Here is a 23,240-nt window from a genome sequence, read left to right as displayed (position 1 = left end):
CAAATAGTATGTAAGTCATTAAAGGTTAAATGGTATGTAAGTCATTATAAGGAAAGGTAAATATTTTCAATCCGAAGATTATGGCACACAACAAATTGAGGTGATTAAAACTTTTGAGCAGAAAATTGTAATACTGATAAGAGGATGGGCCAAAAGCAGCCACGTGTCAAACACACGACCATACTCGAGGAAGATGATTTATCATAATTCTCTTGTGAAATTTCACAAATAAAATTCAGGAGAAAATAAAATAAAATTAAAGATAAGATCTATAAGACCCTTGTGGAAAACCCGTGGTGGAAACACTCCTATAACAAATTCCAAATTAAAGAAAAAATCAAAGGCCTGAAAATTTCAGACCCTCCAAGTTGCATATATTATCCTAAGCCTTTGCCACAATAAAACTGTTGGTCTAAGAGCATTTCTTCCCTTAAACCTCCATCACTTAACCCATTTACAACCCAAGAAGAAGATAATGGCATCATTGCCCACCATATTCGGAGCAGCCGCCAGCGCGAGAGTAGTCAGAGTGTCAGCAGCCAAAGGCGCGGTAGAAACCAAGGAAGAAAAGAGCTTTGTGGACTGGCTTCTAGGCAAAGTAACAAAGGAAGATCAATTCTATGAGACTGACCCAATTCTTCAGAAGGTTGAGGAGAAATCGGGTGGCACCACTAATGGAAGGAAGGGCACGGTTTCAATGAAGGGCACGGTATCAGTGCAGAGCAAGAAGAAGACTGATGGTAATGGAGGTGTCTTTGGTGGTCTATTTGCCAAGAAAGACTAGTTGATCATACATCACGCTCTTCACTTTTCAGTTTCCTGCAGTGTTTTATTTAGTATATTATTGGATGATTTGAGTTCTGTTAATGTTTTAATCCCATTGTTATCATTCAATCTTCATTTACTACCCTTGGATATGCTTTAGAATATATTCGAAACGTATATATATCTGCCCTCTATTGTTTCATTATCACATTACTCTTCAGTATTTGCATTTGTCATGCTCATTCTTGTAAAAGATGGTCTAAGTTCATACTGCTAAGCTTCCAAGGTGATCTAGCCCCGAAGGGTCACTTTCCGAGGCATTGGATAGCTTGTCCAATCTCGGTGGCGTGCTTTGGTTTTCTATAATCTATGAACAATGGTGATATAAATCACCCATCCCAGGGAACTAGGGAAGTGGGAAGGAGTTCCTCTGTAAGATGGAGTTGTTTTAGTTTGCGCAACTTATTTTACATAGAGTGGCATCATGGATAATTTCAAACTACATACAAAGATCAATAACCATTAATCTTTTCTAATGAAGAATTTGTAACTGTTAATAAAGGATGATTTCGTGAATCAGACTGCCTTTCTAAGGGGCTGAGAGACACATCACAGTTTTACAGCAAGACACACAATTGATTAGCCATGATTTTGTATGAAATACCTAACTGATTGTAATCAATGAATTTTGCGAAGAAAAAAAAAAATTGGTTCACAGAGAAATCTGAAACCTGGTGTGCATAATTTGGGAGAGAGCTCAGATAAGTGATCAATAAAATTTCAAGTCCCAAACATAACAATAATTCAGGCATAAATTGTGGTTACAGGAGAATTTCAGATGCAACAAAATAAAACGGTGTGGGGGATGAGGAAAGGCAGAACGATGGCTCTGTGAAAAGTCGGGGAGAGAAAAGGGGGGAGGGAGGGCTGAACAGCTTACTGATGAAACCATTTCCAGAATTTTGGATATCTGCATAATTTTGGCACCATTTCTTCTCAACTGCAACCAGCAATCAGCATCATGTTTTTGTAACTAGATACTACAGCTCCGATCAATATTTTTTGATGGGGGAGATGGAGAACATGACTTAATATAATCGATGCAATCATCAATAGCTTCTCTTGAATGAGCTTCTATCACATCTATTGATTTTAGAGTTGATTTCTTAGACGAACAGGTTTTTTTATCGGTTACAATTCTTAAGGTATTTCTGATGCCTGTACCAAAACACTTCAAGAACTGCAAAGGTGAAAATGCATACTTGATATTCTTCGAAAAGGATGCCCCATGACCAGAAAGACTCTTACTTGAGTTCTGCCTCTTAATTATAAGATCATTGCCTACTTGTCTAGTAAAAGTTTGTGTTTGAGTATCACCTCTTGACATCTGAACAGAGCAACAGTTCTTAGAGAGAAACAGAGACAGAGGATGAAGTTTTAGGCAGGGAGAGTTTACAAATGAATTGGCATAGGTGGATGGGTAAAGTCAATAAAGCTCTCTGAAATTTTTAAGGAAATATTTATAATTCAAAGTATAAAAGTTTATTGATACATTATTGATATTACCTGGCAGCTAATCAAAGGAGCAAATAATCACCAAAATGTAAGCATTAATGGAAAAAATATCTTCAAACAGATATGTTTCCTAAAATGAATAACTAAAATTTGCAACAAATCACCTTTTTCTCCTAGTTTAAGTAAAGGAGAAGGGAGCAATATGACAAGTCCAAGCCACTCAAGTTCCTTTGACAGTCCTCTATATCTCACTATAGTCACCCATCCACATACAAGTCACTCGTAAAAGTTACCTACGTTCTCACCGAACACAAATATCATGCAAGACTTATAAAAACGAGATGCAATAACGCAGATTTCCTTGAGAATGTATTTTCTCATTGTAAAAAGAAAAAACCGTGTATAGAACAACCTTCTACTTAACGTTACAGGAACACAAGGTTGAACCTGTGTTGTGTTTAGGCTGTCTAGAAATCCTTTAATTTGTAGAGTTATATTAAAGAAACAAAAGCAGCCCACTCTTTAAATCACGGTGATATAATGATAATTCCTCTTTATATTAAGCTATGAGGAAAATGAATGAACAAAACCTTAAAAATAATTTTCACACAACCAAGAGGCAGATTGCTGGCATAATTCAGCAGGCAAACATAAAGTATATAGACTTAAGCTATAAATGAACTCAGAGCAGAAGCTATTTTGCACAATCATGAAATCTTATACTTTTCACCATTCACACTTGAACAAAATATGCTAAAAGAATTCCTGTAAGAAAACACATGTACCCATAAACTATATACTCATGTAAAACTATACAATAACTTGCATTTGTGTTCTTTATGCAGCATCGTAGTACATCAATGGACAGTAAAGAACGGAGAACAAAGCACTAACCAGCACGGCACAAATAGAACTGTACCACTGCAGAGAAAATCTTTCATAATAGAAGCTGGAAGTTTGACGATCATGATAATCTTCAGCATCCCGCCTTCCAGACTATCACCTACTTTGACAGAGCTCAGAACCATGAATCTTTTCATCAGACATTTCATTCACCAACTAGAAAAAAAAAAATCATAACATATGAGCATCATCCATTCTTTACCTCCTTCCTTAATCCCCTTGAAACAACAGAGCTCATGTATCACATAATAGCCTAAGCATCAGCCTTCGTTCCAAAAATTCCAAAGATCTCAAAGCTGACTTCATCAATTGACCATGAATTCGACATCATAGATTCGAACAAAACAATCGCCATACATTCAATCCTGTTGTTTACCATTCATAACAAGTAGAATTTCACCACCAGCAAGAATAACACTATCCAAGAACACCCTAACTTCATCGACATCCTCAAATGCGATAGGAGCCTTAAGATCACTATCCAAATTATACCAAACCCCATTAATCTTTCTCAAACTAACCCAATGCCTATTCTTCCAAAGGCCACCATACCTTTTCACAGGAATATTCAGCACAATCCCCATTAACCCATCATCTTCAGACCCATCAAGAACAGAAATTGAACTAGCCCCATTTCTCCGATCATGCCACACTATATTCTTACCTTTTCTTTCAATGGCAGCAATCAAAACATTAACATCATAGTTCCCAGTAAACAGATTATGGTGAGGCTTAAAAACAACAGAAATAGGGTTCCAATTTACTGGGGTGGGATCACCCAAATTGAGCTCTTCAGCAATCCCATCCAAATCTGTTCGGCTAAATGCAACTTTCTCCTAAATTAGTTAAATTCTAAATTAATTTACCAAAAAAAATAAAAAAAATTGACGAGAAATTAATTTACCAATATTGAAACATCAAAGATTACAATTTTTTTTTCGAGCAAAATTAATTTCTTTGTTTGGAATAAAACTACTGTGTAAAACTAAAGAAGGGGAAAAGTGGGGTTTACCTGAAAGAGATTGTTGAGGGCATGAAGGAGGCAAAACTGCAATCTTTGACGTTCATGATAAATTCCCGACTTGATTTGCTCTTCCATAACGAACCCAGCAGTTTAATTTTCCATAGAAATGATCAGATTTGAAGAGAAGGCGTGTATGGCCCATCGTATCTAATAGTCACCGTCGAAAACATTTGGACAAATTTTTATTTTCAGGCGAAAAAAGTCAAAAAATTCAAAAATTAAACGATAATATCCATGTTTTTTGAAAAATTTTGGAGGCTTCGGGGCCTTGTGTCGCTCTAATTTGTCAAAAAGTCTTGAAATTCTAGGAGATACATCTCGGTGTCATATAATCCCGTTTGAAACCATATATGATCATATATGTTGTCATAAATGTTCGTGGTAGACTTGAATTAATGAGATCGGAGCAAGTTGTAAACCGGTAAATTGGTCGTTTAAAGACAAATTGTATGGTTCCACCCACTCAATTGAACTCCCGGAGGATATTAGGGACCATGGTTAACATTTCGGCAATTTTTATTTCCGAGCGAAAAAAAAAACAAAAAAATCCAAAATTGAAGACTAATATCCACGTTTTTTGAGAAACTTTGGAGGTTTCGAGGCCGGTGTAGAAAATTCACGATATTTTAGGGGATACATCTCAGGGTCATATAATGCTGTTTGGAACCATATATGATCATTATACGTTGTCATAAATGTTTGTAGTAACTTTGAGTTAATGAAATCCGTGCAAGTTGTAAACCGGTAAATTGGCCGTTTAAAGGCAAATTGGATGGTTCCACCAACCCAATTGGACTCCCGGAGGATATTAGGGACCATGGTAAATATTTCGGCAAGTTTTTATTTCCAGGCGAAAAAAAAAATCAAAAAATTTCAAAATTGAAGGCATTATCCACGATATTTTGAGAAATTTTGGAGGTTTGTGGCCCGGTGTCGAAAAATCTTGAAATTCTAGGGAATACATCTTAGGGTCATATAATGCCGTTTAGAACTATATATGATCATTATCTGTTGTCAGAAATGTTCTTGGTAGGCCTGAGTAACTAAAATCGGTGCAAGTTATAAACAAGTAAATACGTCGTTTAAAGGCAAATTGGATGGTTCCACCCACCCAATTGGATTCCCGGAGAGCATTAAGGATCATGGTAAACATTTCGGCGATTTTTATTTCCGAGAGAAAAAAAAGTCAAAAAATTTCCAAAATTGAAGGTTAATATCCACGCTTTTTGAGAAATTTTAGAGGTTTCGGGGTCCGGTGTAGAAAAGTCTCGATATCTTACGGGATACATCTCAGGGTCATAAAATGTCGTTTGGAACCATATATGATGATAATATGCTGTCACAAATGTTTGTAGTAGGCTTGAGTTAATGAAATCCGTGCAACTATTTTTTTTTTAAAGAAAATCCGTGCAACTTATAAACCGGTAAATTGGTCGTTTAAAGGCAAATTGGATGGTTCCACCTACCCTATTGGAATCCTGGAGGGTATAAGAGACCATGGTAAACAATTCGACAATTTTTATTTCCGGGCGAAAAAAAGTCAAAAAATTTCAAAATTGAAGGCTAATATCCACGTTTTTTGAGAAATTTTACATGTTTCGGGGCCCGCTGTCGAAAAGCCTTGAAATTCTAATGAATACAAATTGGGGTCATATAATGTTGTTTGGAACCATATATGATCATTATTTGTTGTCATAAATGTTCGTGATAGACTTGGGTTATTAAAATTGGTGCAAGTTGTAAACCGGTAAATTGGTCGTTTAAAGGCAAATTGGATGGTTCAACCCAGCCAATGAGACTCCCGGAGGGTATTAGGGACCATGGTAAACATTTCGGAAATTTTTATTTTCGGGTGATAAAAAGTCAGAAAATTCCAACATTGAAGGCTAACATCCACGTTGAGAAATTTTGGAGGTTTCGGGGCTCGGTGTCGAAAAGTCTTGAAATTCTAGAGAATACATCTCGGGGTCATATAATGTCGTTTGGAACCTTATATGATCATTATTTGTTGCCATAAATGTTCGTGATAGGCTTGAGATAATGAAATCGGTGCAACTTGTAAACCAGTAAATTGGTCGTTTAAAGGCGAATTGGATGGTTCCACCCAACTAATGGGACACCCGGAGGGTATTAGGGACCATGGTAAAAATTTCGGCAACTTTTATTTACGGACGAAAAAAAGTCAAAAAATTCCAAAATTATAAGCTAATAATCCACGCTTTTTGAGAAATTTTTGAGGATTCTGGACCCGGGGTCTAAAAGTTTTGAAATTCTAGGGGATACATCTCGGGGTCATATAATTCCGTTTGGAACCATATATGATCATTTTTTATCGTCATAAATGTTCGGGATAGGCTTGAGTTAATGAAATCGATGCAAGTTGTAAACCGGTAAATTGGTTGTTTAAAGGCGAATTGGATGGTTCCACCCAGCCAATGGCACTCCTGGAGGGTATTAGAGACCATGGAAAACATTTCGGAAATTTTTATTTTCGGGCGAATAAAAGTCAAAAAATTCAAAAATTGAAGGCTAATATCCACGCTTTTTGAGAAATTTTGGAGGTTTTGGGGCGCGGTGTCGAAAAGTCTTTGAATTCTAGGGGATGCATCTAGGGGTCAAATAATGTCGTTTGGATCCATATATGATCATTATTTGTGGTCATAAATGTTCGTGATAGGCTTGAGTTAATGAAATCGGTGCAAGTTGTAAATCGTTAAATTGGTCGTTTAAAGGCGAATTGGATGGTTCCACCCAGCCAATGGGACTCTCGGAGGATATTAGGGACCATGGTAAACATTTGGGTAATTTTGTTTTCTAGACAAAAAAAATTCAAAAATTTCCAAAATTGTAGGCTTAATATCCACGCTTTTTTGAGAAATTTTAAAGGTTTCGAGGCCCTGTGTCAAAAAGTCTTGAAATTCTAGGGGATACATCTCGGGGTAATATAATGATATTTGAAACCATATATGATCATTTTTTGTTGTCATAAATGTTCGTGATAGGCTTGAGTTAATGAAATCGATGCAAGTTGTAAACCTGTAAATTGTTCATTTAAAGGCGAATTGGATGGTTCCACCCAGCCAATTGGACTCCCGGAGGGTATTAGGAACCATGGTAAACATTTTGGCAATTTTTATTTTCGGGCAAAAAAAAGTTAAAAAGTTCAAAAATTGAAAGCTAATATTCACGCTTTTTAAGAAATTTTGGAGGTTTCGGGGCCGGTGTAGAAAGTCTCGATATTTTAGGGGAAACATCTCGGGGTCATATAATGTCGTTTGGAACCATATATGATCATTATACGTTGTTATAAATATTTGTAGTAGTCTTGTGTTAATGAAATATGTGCAAGTTGTAAACCGGTAAATTGGTCGTTTATAGGTGTAGACACCCATTTGTGTCTCCCCAAAACCAAACCCGGTGATGAGTGCCTTTCACGTCAAATCATAATCGAATGAAACGAAAGTGTGGAAAGGTCTAGTGTTGCGGAAAGTTTTATTTCTTTTCTCTTCTTCCTGTTTTAAAAACTTTATCTTAAGAAAACAGTCAATCCAGTTTGGTTGGTCCATGATATGGGTCCAATAGTGGTGTAGTTGCATGGGGCTTGCAAAGGCCTTTCCAACGATATATTATAAGCCCAATTCCGATGAATATTGAGGAATTTATGGCCAATTTACTAAACTGGGCTCGGTTTGAGTTTTAAGTACGGCCCAATGATCTAGGGGAGGGCCTAATATGATTTATCATTCCTAATGTAATTAGGAATGGTTTTAGTCTTCTAGAACATTCTATAAGGTTCTTATCATTCTTAATTCAATTAGGATTTTTCAGAGTTTTAATTAGATCAAATAGCATTTTCGATTGAAATTATATTATTTTATCTTCCAGTACGGGAATTTTATCAGAATTTCGAAAACGCGTTAAAAGCCAATTTGGCGTCCAACCCCAGGCCTTGGCGCCTGGAATCAGGATTGGCGCCAGACGCCAGCCATTGGCGCCTGGCGCTAGCCACTGGTCCTGGCGCCAATGAGCCAGGGCTGGCGCCAATGTGTTTTTGCGATCTTCAGACTCTGTTTTGATAAATTATCTTTTTTGGATGATTTTCTCTATAAATATCGTATCAAAAACTCCGTTTTCAATCATCATCAACACCAAGATTCACCAATTCTCTTTATTCTTAAGTTTTTATCAACTCTCTTCATTCACAATTTATTCATCAATTAGCATTCATCTCTTTTCATCAACTTTCATTAACATTCATTCTTTCTTTTCTAAACTTTGCTTTTTGATACAAAATTCCGCATTCGCAAGATCTAGAAACACCTAGCCCTAGACGTGAAAGGTTTTAATTTCTGAGGGTTTGGTCCCAATTCTCTCTTTCAATTATTTAATTTAATTGTTTTGATTATTATTTTCCTTGAAGTTACTAACGCGTGTATTTTGTTATTAGAAAGAGGTATGAGGCATCAAAGTAAGTACTTTAATTGATTTGATTAATTTTATGATGTAGATATCATGTTTATATTGTTATTATGATATTCTTAGTATCATGTCTAGGATATTTTTTAATATTAAATATGATTGTTATGATGCTTCCTATGTTCTTCCTAATATTAATTCATGTTAGTATCATGTTAGGGTTAAAGATTTGATTTTTATTGTTTAGTGACATGCTAGGGTTTGTTATTAATCTTGTTAGTATCATGCCTAGGATCTTGCTATACTTTAACATGATGATTATGATTATGATTGATATTATTATTAATGATATTGATTATTTATTGTGTTGCTTGATACATATTATTTTATATTCTTTATTTCTTGATCACCTTTTTATGCATGTTTAAAGGGAATTGGTATTTGCAATCACGCTTAATAAGATAATTAATAATCTTGTTAAGGTTAATTGTGATTATAAATTCAAGTGATCGCCAATAATAGTTTATTTGTGCATTAAATTCAACCAACATAGATTAAACAGGTTTAGGGTTAAACCTATTGATTGTATGTTAGTCAGAAAGCGCACATGAATACGATCAGAATAAAGTAGAGGCCTATTATTAGGGAAGATTCAATCTCTTTTAGGTTGGATTTGTACCATTATCCCCGAACCCTTATTTGGTTCATGACCTTATGGAGTTGACGATCTCTTGGATCGTTAAGGGGTGTAACCTTCACCTCATGAACGGTTTACAAGTTCCTTAAAAACTTGTTGGCGACTCTTTTGCTCTATCTTCTTCCCTTTTGGACGTCACCGTACTTTAGTGTATGATCACAGTGAGGTTCAAGCTAGTGGGATTTTAAAGGCTTGAAATTATTCCCTACAATAGGCAAATTGGATGGTTCCACCAACCCAATTGGACTTCCGGAGGCTATTAGGGACCATGGTAAACATTTTGGCAAGTTTTATATCCAGTGAAAAAATGTCAAAAATTTCCAAAATTGAAGGCATTATATATCCACGCTTTTTGAGAAATTTTGGAGGTTTGGTGCCGCATTGTTAAAAAGTCTTTAAATTCTATGGGATACATCTTAAGGTAATATAATGCCGTGTAGAACCATATATGATCATTATTTGTTGTCGTAAATGTTCGTGGTAGGCTTGAGTTAATGAAATCGGTGCACGTTGTAAACTGGTAAATTGGTCGTTTAAAGGCGAATTTGATGGTTCCACCCAGCAAATTGGATTCCCGGAGGGTATTAGGGACCATGGTAAACATTTCGGTAATTTTTATTTCCGGGTGAAAAAAAAGTTAAAAATTTCCAAAATTGAAGGCTATATCCACGCTTTTTGAGAAATTTTGGAAGTTTTGAGGCCCGGTGTTGAAAACTCTTGAAATTCTAGGGGATACATTTCGGGGTCATATAATTTCGTTAGGAACCATATATGATCATTATTTGCTATCATAAATGTATATGATAGGCTTGCGTTAATGAAATCGGTGCAAGTTGTAAACTGGTAAATTGGTCGTTTAAAGGCGAATTGGATGGTTCCACCCAGCCAATGGGACTCCCGGAGGGTATTAGGGACCATGGTAAACATTTTGGCAATTTATATTTCCGGGCAAAAAAAGTCAATAAATTTAAAAATTGAAGGCTAATATCAACGCGTTTTGAGAAATTTTGGAGGTTTCGAGGCCCGGTTTCAAAAAGTCTTTAAATTATAGGGGATACATCTCGGGGTCATATAATGTCGTTTGGAACCATATATGATATGTATTTGTTTTAATAACTTTTCGTGATAGGTTTGAGTTAATGAAATCGGTGCAAGTTGTAAACCGGTAAATAGGCCGTTTAAAGGCGAATTGGATGGTACCACCCAGCCAATGGGACACTCGGAGGGTACTAGGGACCATGGAAAATATTTTGGCAATTTTTATTTCCGGGCGAAAAAAAGTCAAAAAATTCCAAATTCGGAGGCTAATATCCACACTTTTTGAGAAATTTTGGAGGTTTCGGGGCCCTGTGTCAAAAAGTCTTGAAATTCTTGGGGATACATCTCAGTGTCATATAATACCGTTTGGAACCATTTATGATCATTTTTTGTCGTCATAAATGTTTGTGATAGGCTTGAGTTAATGAAATCAGTGCTAATTATAAACCGGTAAATTGGTCGTTTAAAAGCGAATTGCATGGTTCTACCCAGCCAATGGGACTCCCGGGATTATTAGGTACCATGGTAAATATTTCGGCAATTTTTATTTCCTGGCGAAATTTTTTTAAAAAAATCAAAAATTGAAGTCTAATATCAACGCTTTTTGGGAATTTATGGAGGTTATGGGGGCCCGGTGTCGAAACGTCTATGAATTCTAGAGGATGCATCTCGGGGTCATATAAATCCTTTTGGAACCATATGTGATCATTAATTGTTGTCATAAATGTTCGTGATAGACTTGCGTTAATGAAATCGGTGCAAGTTGTAAACTGGTAAATTGGTCGTTTAAAGGAGAATTGGATGGTTCCACTCAGCCAATTGGACTCCCGGAGGGTGTTAGGGACCATGATAAACATTTTGTCAATTTTTATTTTCGGGCAAAAAAAGTCAAAAAACTCCAAATTCGAAGCCACGCTTTTTGAGAAATTTTTGAGGTTTCGAGACCTGGTGTCAAAAAGTCTTGAAATTCTAGGGGATACATCTCGGGGTCATATAATACCGTTTTGAACCATATATGATCATTATTTGTTGTTATAACTGTTTGTGAGAGGCTAGAGTTAATGAAATCTGTGTAAGTTGTAAACCGGTAAATTGGTTGTTAAAGGCGAATTGGATGGTTCACCCAACCAATGGGACTCCCGGAGGGTATTATGGATCATGGTAAACATTTAGGCAATTTTTACACTACGTGAAAAAACAAATTTGGCACCGGTTCAAACCCGGCCTAAGGCACCGGTTTGAATCGGTGCCAATTTGGGGGGTGCCAAAAACCCAATTTTTAGCAACGGTACAAAACCGGTGCCATAGGGTCAAATAGGCACCGGTTAACCGGTGCCATAACTTCTGTTTTTTTTTTTTGGGAATTAATGTCAATTGGCACCGGTTAACCGGTGCCAGTTCATGTATTTTTTTTAAATTTTTTTTAGTTTGCTTTATCCACATACACACATAATATTTTATCCACTTAAATGAAATGAATATTGATCAAAATTGATCATTAAATAAGAAATATAATCAGAAACATATAACAAGCTTGAATAATACGAAATATATTGATGATTAAATTGTTATTTTACAATACAAAAAAATAAAATAAATTACAACATCAAAATCCAGAAAAAAAAAATTATAACATTAAAGAAAAAAAAAAAATTACACATCAAAGAATAAAAAAACTACAACATTGAAATCAAAATTCCAAAAGCAACACCTTGATTCTTCACCTGCATCAATTAAAACACCGACATTAATAAACTCACTGTAAACTAAAATTACGAAAATTAAGATTCAAACCCAGAAAAAATATGAAATTCAAACCCAGAAAAAATTAAGATTCAAACCTAGAAAAAAAAAATTAAGATTCAAACCCAGAAAAAAAAATTGAAATCGCAAAAAAATTAAATCGAAAAATGCCCAGAAATAAAAAAACCCAGAAATGGAAATAAATTGAAATCGAAAAAACCCGGATAAAAAATAAAAATTAAAAAACCTAAAAATCGAAAAACAAAAAAACAAAATCGAAAACATAATATATTGAAATCGAATAAACAAAAACAAAAATCGAAAAAAAATTCAAAATCAAACATAAGAAAAAAAAATTACAGAAATCGAAAAATAAAATATCAAAATCGAAAACAAAACATATATTAAAATCGAATAAACAAAAATCGAAAAAAAAAATCAAAATTGAAAACGGAAAAAAAATAACCCAGAAATCAAAAAACAAAAAATTAAAATCCAAAACAAAATGTATTACAATCAAAATCGAAAACAAAATGTATTAAAATCAAAATCGAAAAAAATAAATCAAAATCAAACCGGTTCGTGGTGTTGCATGTGCTCGTGGTGGTCTCCGTGGTGGTGTTCGTGGTGGGATTGAAGTAGAAGGAAAAGGAGACGTGGTAGCGAAAGGGAAGGAGGAGGAGATGAGAAAGGGAAGGAGGAGATGAGAAAATCTGGTGAATGATGAGCGAAAGAGGAGGAGATGAGTGGTGAATGATGAGCGAAAGAGGAGGAGAAGAGGAGAGAGAAAGAGAAGGAGAGAAGAGGAGGGAGAAGCGGCGAGCTGAGATGAGTGTAGGGTTTGGGGGGGTTATATATGGGAGGTTTTTTTTTTAATTATAATAATGCTGAACCGGTTTTTTTTATTAATTGAGGAGCGGTTCAATTGGCACCGGTTCAAACCGGTGCCCTTTTAGTTTTTGGCACCGGTTCAGGCCAAACCGGTGCCTTTTCTCTTCTTCTAAAATCCCGCCCATTTCTGGACCGGTTTAGGGCACCGGTTTAGCCTGAACCGGTGCCATATGGGGGGTGCCTAATGCTTTTTTTCTACTAGTGTTATTTCCGGGCGAAAAAAAGTCAAAAAATTCCAAATGTGAAGGCTAATCCACACTTTTTGAGAAATTCTTTGGTTTTGGGGCCCGGTGTCTAAAAGTCTTGAAATTCTTGGGAATACATCTCGCTATCATATAATGCTGTTTGGAACCATATATGATCATTTTTTGTCGTCATAATTGTTCGTGATAGGCTTGAGTTAATGAAATCAGTGCTAATTGTAAACCGGTAAATTGGTCGTTTAAAGGCAAATTGGATTGTTCCACCCAGCCAACGGGATTCCCGTAGGAAATTAGGGACCATGGTAAATATTTCGGCAATTTTTATTTTCGGGCGAAAAAAATCAAAAAATTCAAAAATCGAAATCTAATATCAACGCTTTTTGAGAAATTTTGGAGGTTTTGAGGCTTGGTGTCGAAGCGTCTTTGAATTCTAGGGGATGCATCTCGAGGTCATATAATTCCTTTTGTAACCATATAAGATCATTATTTGTTGTCATAAATGTTCGTGATAGGTTTGCGTTAATGAAATCGGTGCAAGTTGTAAATCGATAAATTGGTCTTTTAAAGGCGAATTAGACGGTTCCACCCAGCCAATGGGACCCCCAGAGGGTATTAGGGACCATAGTAAACATTTCGACAATTTTTATTTCCGTGTGAAAAAAGTTAAAAAATTCAAAAATTGAAGGCTAATATCCACACTTTTTGAGAAAATTTGGAGGTTTTGAGCCCGTTGTCGAAAAGTCTTTGAATTCTAGGGGATGTATCTCGGGGTCATAATTTCTTTTGGAACCAAATATGATCATTATTAGTTGTCATAAATGTTCGTGATATGCTTGCGTTAATGAAATCGGTGCAAGCTAAGTTGTAAACCGTTAAATTGGTCGTTTAAAGGAGAATTGGATGGTTCCACCCAGCCAATGGAACTCTTGGAGGATATTAGGGACCATGGTAAACATTTCGAAATTTTTGATTTTCGGGCGAAAAAAAGTCAAAAAATTCCATAATTAAAGGCTAATATCCACGCTTTTTGAGAAATTTTGGAGGTTTCGGAGACTAGTGTCAAAAAGTCTTAAAATTCTAGAGGATACATCTTAGGGTCATATAATGCCATTTGGAACCATATATGATCTTTCTTTGTTTTAATAACTGTTCATGATAGGTTTGAGTTAATGAAATCGATACAAGTTGTAAAATGGTAAATTGGTCGTTTAAAGGCGAATTGGATGGTTCCACCAAGCCAATTGGACTCCCGGACGGTATTAAGGACCATGGTAAACATTTCGTCAATTTTTATTTTCGGGCGAAAAAAAGTCAAAAAATTCCAAATTCGAAGGCATACACGCTTTTTGAGAAATTTTTGAGGTTTTGGGGCCCGGTGTCTTAAAGTCTTGAAATTATAGGGGATACATCTCGGGGTCATATAATGTCGTTTGTAACCATGTATGATCATTTTTTGTCGTCATAAATGTTCGTGATAGGCTTGAATTAATGAAATCGGCGCAAGTTGTAAACCGGTAAATTCGCCGTTAAAAGGCAAATTCGATGGTTATACCCACCCAATTGGACCCCTGGAGGATATTAGAGACCATTGTTAACATTTAGACAATTTTTATTTCTGGGCGAAAAAAGGATAAAAAATTCAAAAATTAAACCTATATCCATGCCTTTTGAGAATTTTTCAAGTCTTCGGGGCCCGGTGACGAAAAATCTTGAAATTCTAGGTAATACATCTCGAGGTAATATAATATCGTTTGGAACCATATATGATCATTATTTGTTGTCATAAATGTTCGTGGTAGGCTTGAATTAATGAAATCGGTGAAAGTTGTAAACCGGTAAATTGGTCGTTTAAAGGCAAATTGGATGGTTCCACCCACCCAAATGGACTACGGGACCATGGTAAAAATTTCGGCAATTTTTATATCCGAGCGAAAAAAAGGCAAAAAAATCCAAAATTAAAGGCTAGTATCCACGCTTTTTGAGTAATTTCAATTGTTTTAGGGCCTGGGGTCGAAAAGCCTTGAAATTTTAGCGAATACATCTCGGGGTCATATAATGCCATTTGGAACCATTTATGATCACTATATGTTGTCATAAATGTTAGTGGCAGGCTTGATTTAATGAAATCGGTGCAAGTTGTAAACCGGTAAATTGGTTGTTTAAAGGCAAATTGGACGGATACACCCACCCAATTGGACTTCCGGAGGGTATTAGGGACCATGGTTAAAATTTCGACAATTTTTAATTTCGGGCGAAAAAAAGTAAAAAAATTCCAAAATTGAAGGCTATTATCCACGCTTTTTGAGAAATTATGGAGGTTTCAAGGCACGATGTCGTAAAGCCTTGAAATTTTAGGGAATACAACTCGAGGTCATTGATATGTCTATTTTATATAGTGTTTTACCCTCGTCCCGTGGTCATTATTAGTAGTGTTTTTGGCTCTTTCGGGCCACTTTTATTACTAATATGTGTTTTCCAGTGTTTTCGTAGTTTTGGTTGAGTTTTGCAGGGAATTGCACCTTTGGAGCATTTTCCCGGGATTTTTATGAAGCAACTATGAGCATTAGAAGAACACGACCACTTATGGAGCCCAAGGCCGGTTAGAGCCATCGAGCCGGTGATTAAGGGCTCGGTTATTTGGATCACGAGGCAATTGGACCATGTATTCGAGACTCGAGAGGAAATATGGATTGGGCCGAGAAATCTATCCCAATCGAAGTCTAAGCCTTGGAGAAGAAGACCGGACCCGATCGGGCAAGCATACGCCCGATCGGGCGGATGCGTGCAAGGGCAGGATGCGTAGCAAGCCGAGGCGCGCCCGATCGTGCAAGGCTTAGCACGATCGGGCGATGCAGCGAGAAGAGCATGCGAGAAAAAAGGCGCGCCCGATCGGGCGGCCTCTAGCCCGATCGGGCGCGTGTTTCTGGAGAAGTGTTTTTGACGAGTAATTAGTTCCTAATTAGGAGTTGTTTTTAGTTTTGTTTAAATACGTTTTTGTACGGATTAATGAGGAGACGACTTCTACTTCTTCTTCCTTAGTCTTTCTCTCTCTAAACTCTCTCTCAAAACCTTTGTTTTTATTTCTTTGATTAATTCCAGATTATTTTGGTAACGATTTCTCTTCCCTTAATCTTAGTTATTTATTCTATTCCTTTCATCATGATTTATTTTATTACTTTGATTAGTTTAATTTTTAATATGTTTGAGTAGTTTAATTTCTAGGGTTTATGGGGATCTGATAAATAATATAAAGGGGTAATTTATTGTTGTTAATTATCAATGCTAGATTAATTTCCTATTGAATGGATTAATGCTCTGTGACTAGATTAGGCCTATCTTTTATGCATGAGTTTGACAATATTGATTCAAGAATCGAGAGATGAGAATTAATGTTTAGGTCTAGTTTCAATAGGCAAGTTAATTTATAAATGGTTAAGTCAAGATTCGAGAGATGAGATTTAATACCGGTAAATTAATTGTGTGATTGTAATAAGTAGCGTAAGCCCCTTACAATCTGGTTAATTGATGCATTGATGATTGACTATTATTGATTGTTGATATTGCATGATAATTTCTTATTGGATTGTTTTAATGTTTTACAATTGCGGCTTGTAAAAGTATAGCAATATTAAATTAATGAATCGAGCAGATGTTAATTTGATATTAAAGGCTATTTTCATTAAGAACTTAGATCTAGTAAATTGCGAGAGCCTGTTAGATCTATGTTGGTTAATAAATTGCGAGAGCCTGTTAATCATGTTATTTATGCAATGTCAATGATTGATTACCCTATTTTACCCCGGAGTATTATTTATTGGTGAACCTATGCTCTAGATCCTTTATATATTATTTTCTCCCTATTCCTACTCTTTTTAGTTTAGTTTCATATTCAACTATAAATATTGGTTACTTAAATAGTTTGGACTATAATAATAAATTAGGAGTAAAAAGACTAGTTTCCCTGTGGAGATCGACCCTACTTCCCTATCTACCTTAGTTAGTGATTTAGGTAATTATTTTTGATAAGGGGATACGACTTTACCCTGTCAGTCATATAATGTCGTTTGGAACCATAAATGATCATTATTTGTTGTCATAAATGTTCGTGGTAGGCTTGAATTAATGAAATCGGTGAAAGTTGTAAACCGGTAAATTGGTCGTTTAAAGGCAAATTGGATAGTTCCACCCACCCAATTGGACTCCGGGAGGTTATTAGGGACTATGGTAAATATTTCGGCAATTTTTAAATTCAAGCGAAAAAAGGTAAAAAATTCCAAAATTAAAGGATTGTATTCACGCTTTTTGAGTAATTTCGAATGTTTTTGGGTCTGGGGACGTAAAGCCCTGAAATTTTAGGGGATACATCTTGGGGTCATATAATGCCATTTGGTATCATTTATGATCATTATATATTGTCATAAATGTTCGTGGCAGGCTTGATTTAATGAAATCGGTGCAAGTTGTAAACCGGTAAATAAGTTATTAAAGGCAAATTGGATGGAACCACCCACCCAGTTGAACTTCCGGAGGGTATTAGGGACCATGGTTAAAATTATGGCAATTTTTAATTCCATGCGAAAAAAGTCAAAAAATTCCAAAATTGAAAGCTATTATCCACGCTTTTTGAAAATTTTTGGAGGTTTCGAGGCACGACGTCGAAAAGCCTTGAGATTTTAGGGAATACATCTCGAGGTCATATAATTCCGTTTGGAACCATAAATGATCATTAATTGTGTCATAAATGTTCGTGGTAGGCTTGAATTAATGAAATCGGTGAAAGTTGTAAACCGGTAAATTGGTCGTTTAAAGGCAAATTGAGTGGTTCCACCCACCCAATTGGACTCCGGGCGAAAAAAAAGGCAAAAAATTCCAAATTTAAAGGCTAGTATATCCACGCTTTTTGTGTAATTTCGAATGTTTAGGGGCCCGAAGGTCGAAAAGCCTTGAAATTTTAGGGAATACATCTTGGGGTTATATAATGTCATTTGGAACCATTTATGATCATTGTATGTTGTCATAAATGTTCGTGGCAGGCTTGGTTTAATGAAATCGGTGCAAGTTGTAAACCGGTAAATTAGTTATTAAAGGCAAATTGGATGGAACCACCCATCCAGTTGAACTTCCGGAGGGTATTAGGGACCATGGTTAAAATTATGGCAATTTTTAATTCCAGGCGAAAAAAAGTCAAAAAATTCCAAAATTGAAGGCTATTATATATCCACGCTTTTTGAAAATTTTTGGAGGTTTCGAGGCACGGCGTCGAAAAACCTTGAGATTTTAGGGAGTTTATTTTGGGGTCATATAATGTTGTTGTTTGGAACCATATATGATAATTATATGTTGTCATAAATGTTCGTGGTAGGCTCGAGTTAAAGAAATCATTGAAAGTGTAAAACATTAAATTAGTCGTTTAAAGGCAAATTGGATGGTTCCACTCACTCAATTAGACTCCGGGAGGGTATTAGGGACCATGGTAAACATTTCAGAAATTTTTATATACAAAAAAAGGCAAAAAATCCAAAATTAAAGACTAGTATCCACGTTTTTTGAGTAATTTCAAATGTTTTGAGGCCCGGGGTCGAAAAGCCTTGAAATTTTAGGGAATACATCTCGGGGTCATATAATGTCATTTGGAACCATTTATGATCATTATACCTTGTCATAAATTTTCGTGGCGGGCTTGATTTAATGAAATCGGTGCAATTTGTAAACCGGTAAATTGTTTGTTTAAAGGCAACTTGGATGGATATACCCACCCAATTGGACTTCCGGAGGGTATTAGGGACTATGGTTAAAATTTCTGCAATTTTTAATTCCGGGCGAAAAAAAAAGTCAAAAAATTCAAAAATTGAAGGCTATTATAAACGCTTTTTGAGAATTTTTAGAGGTTTCGAGGCACAATGTCGAAAAACCTTGAGATTTTAGGGAATACATCTCGGGGTCATATAATTTCGTTTGGAACCATATATGATCATTATATGTTGTCATAAATGTTCGTGGTAGGCTTGAGTTAATGAAATCGGTGAAAGTTGTAAAACGGTAAATTAGTCGTTTAAAGGCAAATTGGATGGTTCCACCCACCCAATTGGACTCCGGGAGGGTATTAGGGACCATGGTTAACATTTTGGCAATTTTTATATCCGGGTGAAAAAAGGCAAAAAATTCCAAAATTAAAGGCTAGTATCCACGCTTTTTGAGTAATTTCGAATATTTTGGGGCTTAGGGTCGAAAAGCCTTGAAATTTTAGGGGATACATCTTGGGGTCATATAATGCCATTTGGAACCATTTATGGTCATTATATGTTGTCATAAATGTTAGTCGCTGGCTTGATTTAATGAAATCGATGCATGTTGTAAACCGGTAAATTGGTTGTTTAAAGGCAATTTGGATGGATAAGCCTACCCAATTGGACTTCCGGAGGGTATTAGGGACCATGGTAAAAATTTCGCCAATTTTTAATTTCGGGCGAAAAAAAGTCAAAAAATTCCAAAATTGAAGGTTATATCCACGCTTTTTGAGAAATTTTGGAGGTTTCAAGGCACGGTGTCGAAAAGCCTTGAGATTTTAGGGAATACATCTCGAGGTCATATAATGTCATTTGGAACCATATATGATCATTATTTGTTGTCATAAATGTTCATGGTAGGCTTGAATTAATCAAATTAGTCAAAGTGGTAAACCGGTAAATTTGTCGTTTAAAGGCAAATTGGATGGTTCCACCCACCCAATTGGACTCCGGGAGTTTATTAGGGACTATGGTAAATATTTTGGCAATTTTTAAATTCGGGCGAAAAAAGGCAAAAAATTCTAAAATTAAAGGCTAGTATCCACGCTTTTTGAGTAATTTTGAATGTTTTTGGGTATGGGGACGAAAAGCCTTGAAATTTTAGGGGATATATCTTGGGGTCATATAATGCCATTTGGTATCATTTATGATCATTATATGTTGTCATAAATGTTCGTGGCAGGCTTGATTTAATGAAATCGGTGCAAGTTGTAAACCGGTAAATTGGTTATTTAAAGGCAAATTGGATGGATACACCCACCCAATTGGACTTCCGGAGGTTATTAGGGACCATGGTAAAATTTCGACAATTTTAATTTCGAGCGAAAAAAAGTCAAAAAATTCCAAAATTGAAGGCTATTATCCACGTTTTTTGAGAAATTTTTGAGGTTTTAATACACGGTGTTGAAAAGCCTTGAGATTTTAGGGAATTCATCTCGAGGTCATATAATGCCATTTGGAACCATAAATGATCATTATTTGTTGTCATAAATGTTCGTGGTAGGCTTAAGTTAAAGAAATCGGTGAAAGTTGTAAAACGGTAAATTCGTCGTTTAAAGGCAAATTGGATGGTTCCACCCACCCAATTGGACTCCGGGAGGGTATTAAGGACCATGGTAAACATTTCGGCAATTTTTATATCTGGGCGAAAAAAAGGCAAAAAATCCAAAATTAAAGGCTAATATCCACGTTTTTTGAGTAATTTCGAATGTTTTGAGGCCCGGGGTCGAAAAGCCTTGAAATTTTAGGGAATACATCTCGGGGTCATATAATACCATTTGAAACCATTTATGATCATTATATGTGATGTGTCTATTTTATATAGTATTTTACCCCCATCCCTTGGTCATAAACTCATAATTAGTAATGTTTTTGGCTCTTTAGAGCCACTTTTATTACTAATTGGTGTTTTCTAGTGTTTTCGTAGATTTGGTTGACTTTTGCAGGGATTTATACTTTTGGAGTATTTTCCCGAGTTATTTTGGAGAAATCACGAGCATTGGAGAAACAAGCCTAGATTCTATAGGCCAGGGCCGGTTAGAGTCATCGAACCGGTGATTAAGGGCTCGGTATAGGTGATACCGGGGCATTTGGACCGAGTATTCAACACCGGAAGTGGAAACCCAGATTGGCCCGAAGTATTGAAGCCCAATCGTAGTCCAAATTGTGGCCCAAGTGAGCCGCCCGGCCGGGTGGGAGAAGCTAACGCTGGCGCCCGGTGACGCTCCTGGCCGGGCGCGAGATTAGTATTAGGGATAAAAAGGCGCGCCCGATCGGGCGGTGCCTCGCCCGATCGGGCGCGTGTATTTATTAGTTGACGATTAGCGTCGTTTTAGTTTGTTTTAGTTTAGGATTTGTACGGAGTATAAATACTCCTCCGTAATACGATTTTAGGGAGCTCTCTTTCCTCTCTCTATTTTTTTACGCTTACTTTACTCTCTTAATTGTTCTCTTAGATTTCTTTCTCCTAAAACCTTTGTTCTTAATCTACTCTTAATTCCAGATTTATTTTGGTAACGATTTCTCTTCTCTTAATCTTAGTTGTTTATTTTATTCCTTTAATCATGTCTTGCTTTATTGCTTTGATTAGTTTAGTTTTTACTATGTGTGAGTAGTTTTATTTCTAGGGTTTTTGGGGATCCTTAAATAATATGAAGGGGTAGTTTATTGTTGTTGATTATCAATGCTAGATTAATTTCCTATTGATTGATTTAATGCTCTGTGACTAGATTAGGCCTGATCTTTTATGCATGAGTTTGACAATATTGATTCGAGATTCGACAGATGAGAATTAATGTTTAGGTCTAGTTTCAATAGGCAGGTTAATTTATAAATGGTTAAATCGAGATTCGAAAGATAAGATTTAATACCGGTAAATTAATTGTGTGATTATAATACGTAGCGAAAGCCCTTTATAATCTGATTAATATTTGCATTGATGAATGATTATTATATTCTACCCTGGAATATTATTTATTGGTGAACCTATGCCCTAGATCCTTTTATTCATTGTTTTCTCCTTATTATTAATCTCCGTAGTTTAGTTTCACACCCAAATTTATATATTGGTTACTTTATAATTTAGATTACTTTATTTAATTAGGAATAGAAAGACTCGTTTCTCTGTGGATTCGACCCTACTTCCCTATCTACATTAGTTAGAGGATTTAGGTATTACTTTTGATTTGGGGATACGACTTTACCCTGTCAATATGTTGTCATAAATGTTCGTGGCAGACTTGATTTAATGAAATCGGTGCAAGTTGTAAACCGGTAAATTGGTTGTTTAAAGGAAAATTGGATGGATACACCCACCCAATTGGACTTCCGGAGGGTATTAGGGACCATGGTTAAAATTTCGGCAATTTTTTTATTCCGGGCGAAAAAAAGTAACAAAATTCCAAAATTGAAGGCTATTATCCACGTTTTTTGAGAAATTTTGGAGGTTTCGAGGCACAATGTCGAAAAGCCTTGAGATTTTAGGGAATACATCTCAGGGTCATATAATGCCGTTTAGAACCATATATGATCATTATATGTTGTCATAAATGTTCGTGGTAGGCTTGAGTTAATGAAATTGGTGCAAGTTGTAAACTGTTAAATTGGTCGTTTAAACGCAAATTGGATGGTTTCACCCAACCAATTGGACTCCTGGAGGGTATTAGGGACCATGGTAAACATTTCGGAAATTTTTATTTTCGGGTGAAAAAAATTCAAAAAAATTCCAAAATTGAAGGCTAATATCCACGATTTTTGATAAATTTTGGAGGTTTCTTCTGCTTTTACACATAGGCAGAAGGGGTAACAAGGTAACCTATTGCCTTGCTCACCTTAGTAAACTTTTGGGGGGGGGGAGTTTATGGGTGTGGATTGAGGAAGTTCCTCAAGAAGCACTTTGTTTGTTTTGTTTTGTTTGAGTTTTCAGCTTATGATTAATACTCTCTCCATCCCCGTTTGATTGTCACTTTTGAAGGAAAATCACGGGAATTAAAGTGGAGAGTGTGAAGTAATTAAAGTATATGGGAAAGTGAAATTCTCAACCAATAAAATAATAAAAGTACATAAGAAATAGACATTTTCAATAATTAAAAAAAAGTAATTAAAGTACATGAGAAAGAAAAATTAAGAGATTTAAGAATGAAAAACATTAAATTAGTCAAAAGTTGACACAATTTTATGGAAAATGTTAGGGTAAAATAAGAGGAGAATTTAATAAGGACAAAAAAAATGAAGGTATAAAATCTTTATATATATCTTAA

At 35.8% G+C, this 23,240-nt stretch overlaps 2 protein-coding genes and 1 long non-coding RNA gene across 3 annotated transcripts; 1 reads left to right on the top strand and 2 right to left on the bottom strand.

The window, feature by feature from the left end:
• Window positions 1-295: 295 nt before the first annotated feature.
• On the top strand, window positions 296-972 carry LOC110683425. The gene has a single exon (XM_021859799.1). The coding sequence runs from the start codon at window positions 476-478 to the stop codon at window positions 782-784; it is 309 nt and encodes a 102-aa protein (XP_021715491.1). The 5' UTR covers window positions 296-475; the 3' UTR covers window positions 785-972.
• Window positions 973-2,977: 2,005 nt separating this feature from the next.
• On the bottom strand, window positions 2,978-4,344 carry LOC110683424 (josephin-like protein). The gene is made up of 2 exons (XM_021859798.1): window positions 4,196-4,344; window positions 2,978-4,019 (listed from the first exon to the last, which is right to left on the bottom strand). Exons 1-2 carry the CDS (start codon window positions 4,280-4,282, stop codon window positions 3,543-3,545), a joined length of 564 nt encoding a protein of 187 aa, XP_021715490.1. The 5' UTR covers window positions 4,283-4,344; the 3' UTR covers window positions 2,978-3,542.
• Window positions 4,345-11,878: 7,534 nt separating this feature from the next.
• Window positions 11,879-12,739, bottom strand: LOC110683292. Its single transcript, XR_002503593.1, has 2 exons — window positions 12,678-12,739; window positions 11,879-12,082 (listed from the first exon to the last, which is right to left on the bottom strand). It is a non-coding gene; the product is annotated as an uncharacterized LOC110683292 (long non-coding RNA).
• Between the last annotated feature and the right edge of the window lie 10,501 nt (window positions 12,740-23,240).

The sequence above is a fragment of the Chenopodium quinoa genome, unplaced genomic scaffold (assembly GCF_001683475.1).
Source record: "Chenopodium quinoa cultivar QQ74 unplaced genomic scaffold, ASM168347v1, whole genome shotgun sequence".
Lineage (NCBI taxonomy): Eukaryota > Viridiplantae > Streptophyta > Magnoliopsida > Caryophyllales > Amaranthaceae > Chenopodium > Chenopodium quinoa.
This window is presented reverse-complemented; position numbering and strand designations above follow the sequence as displayed.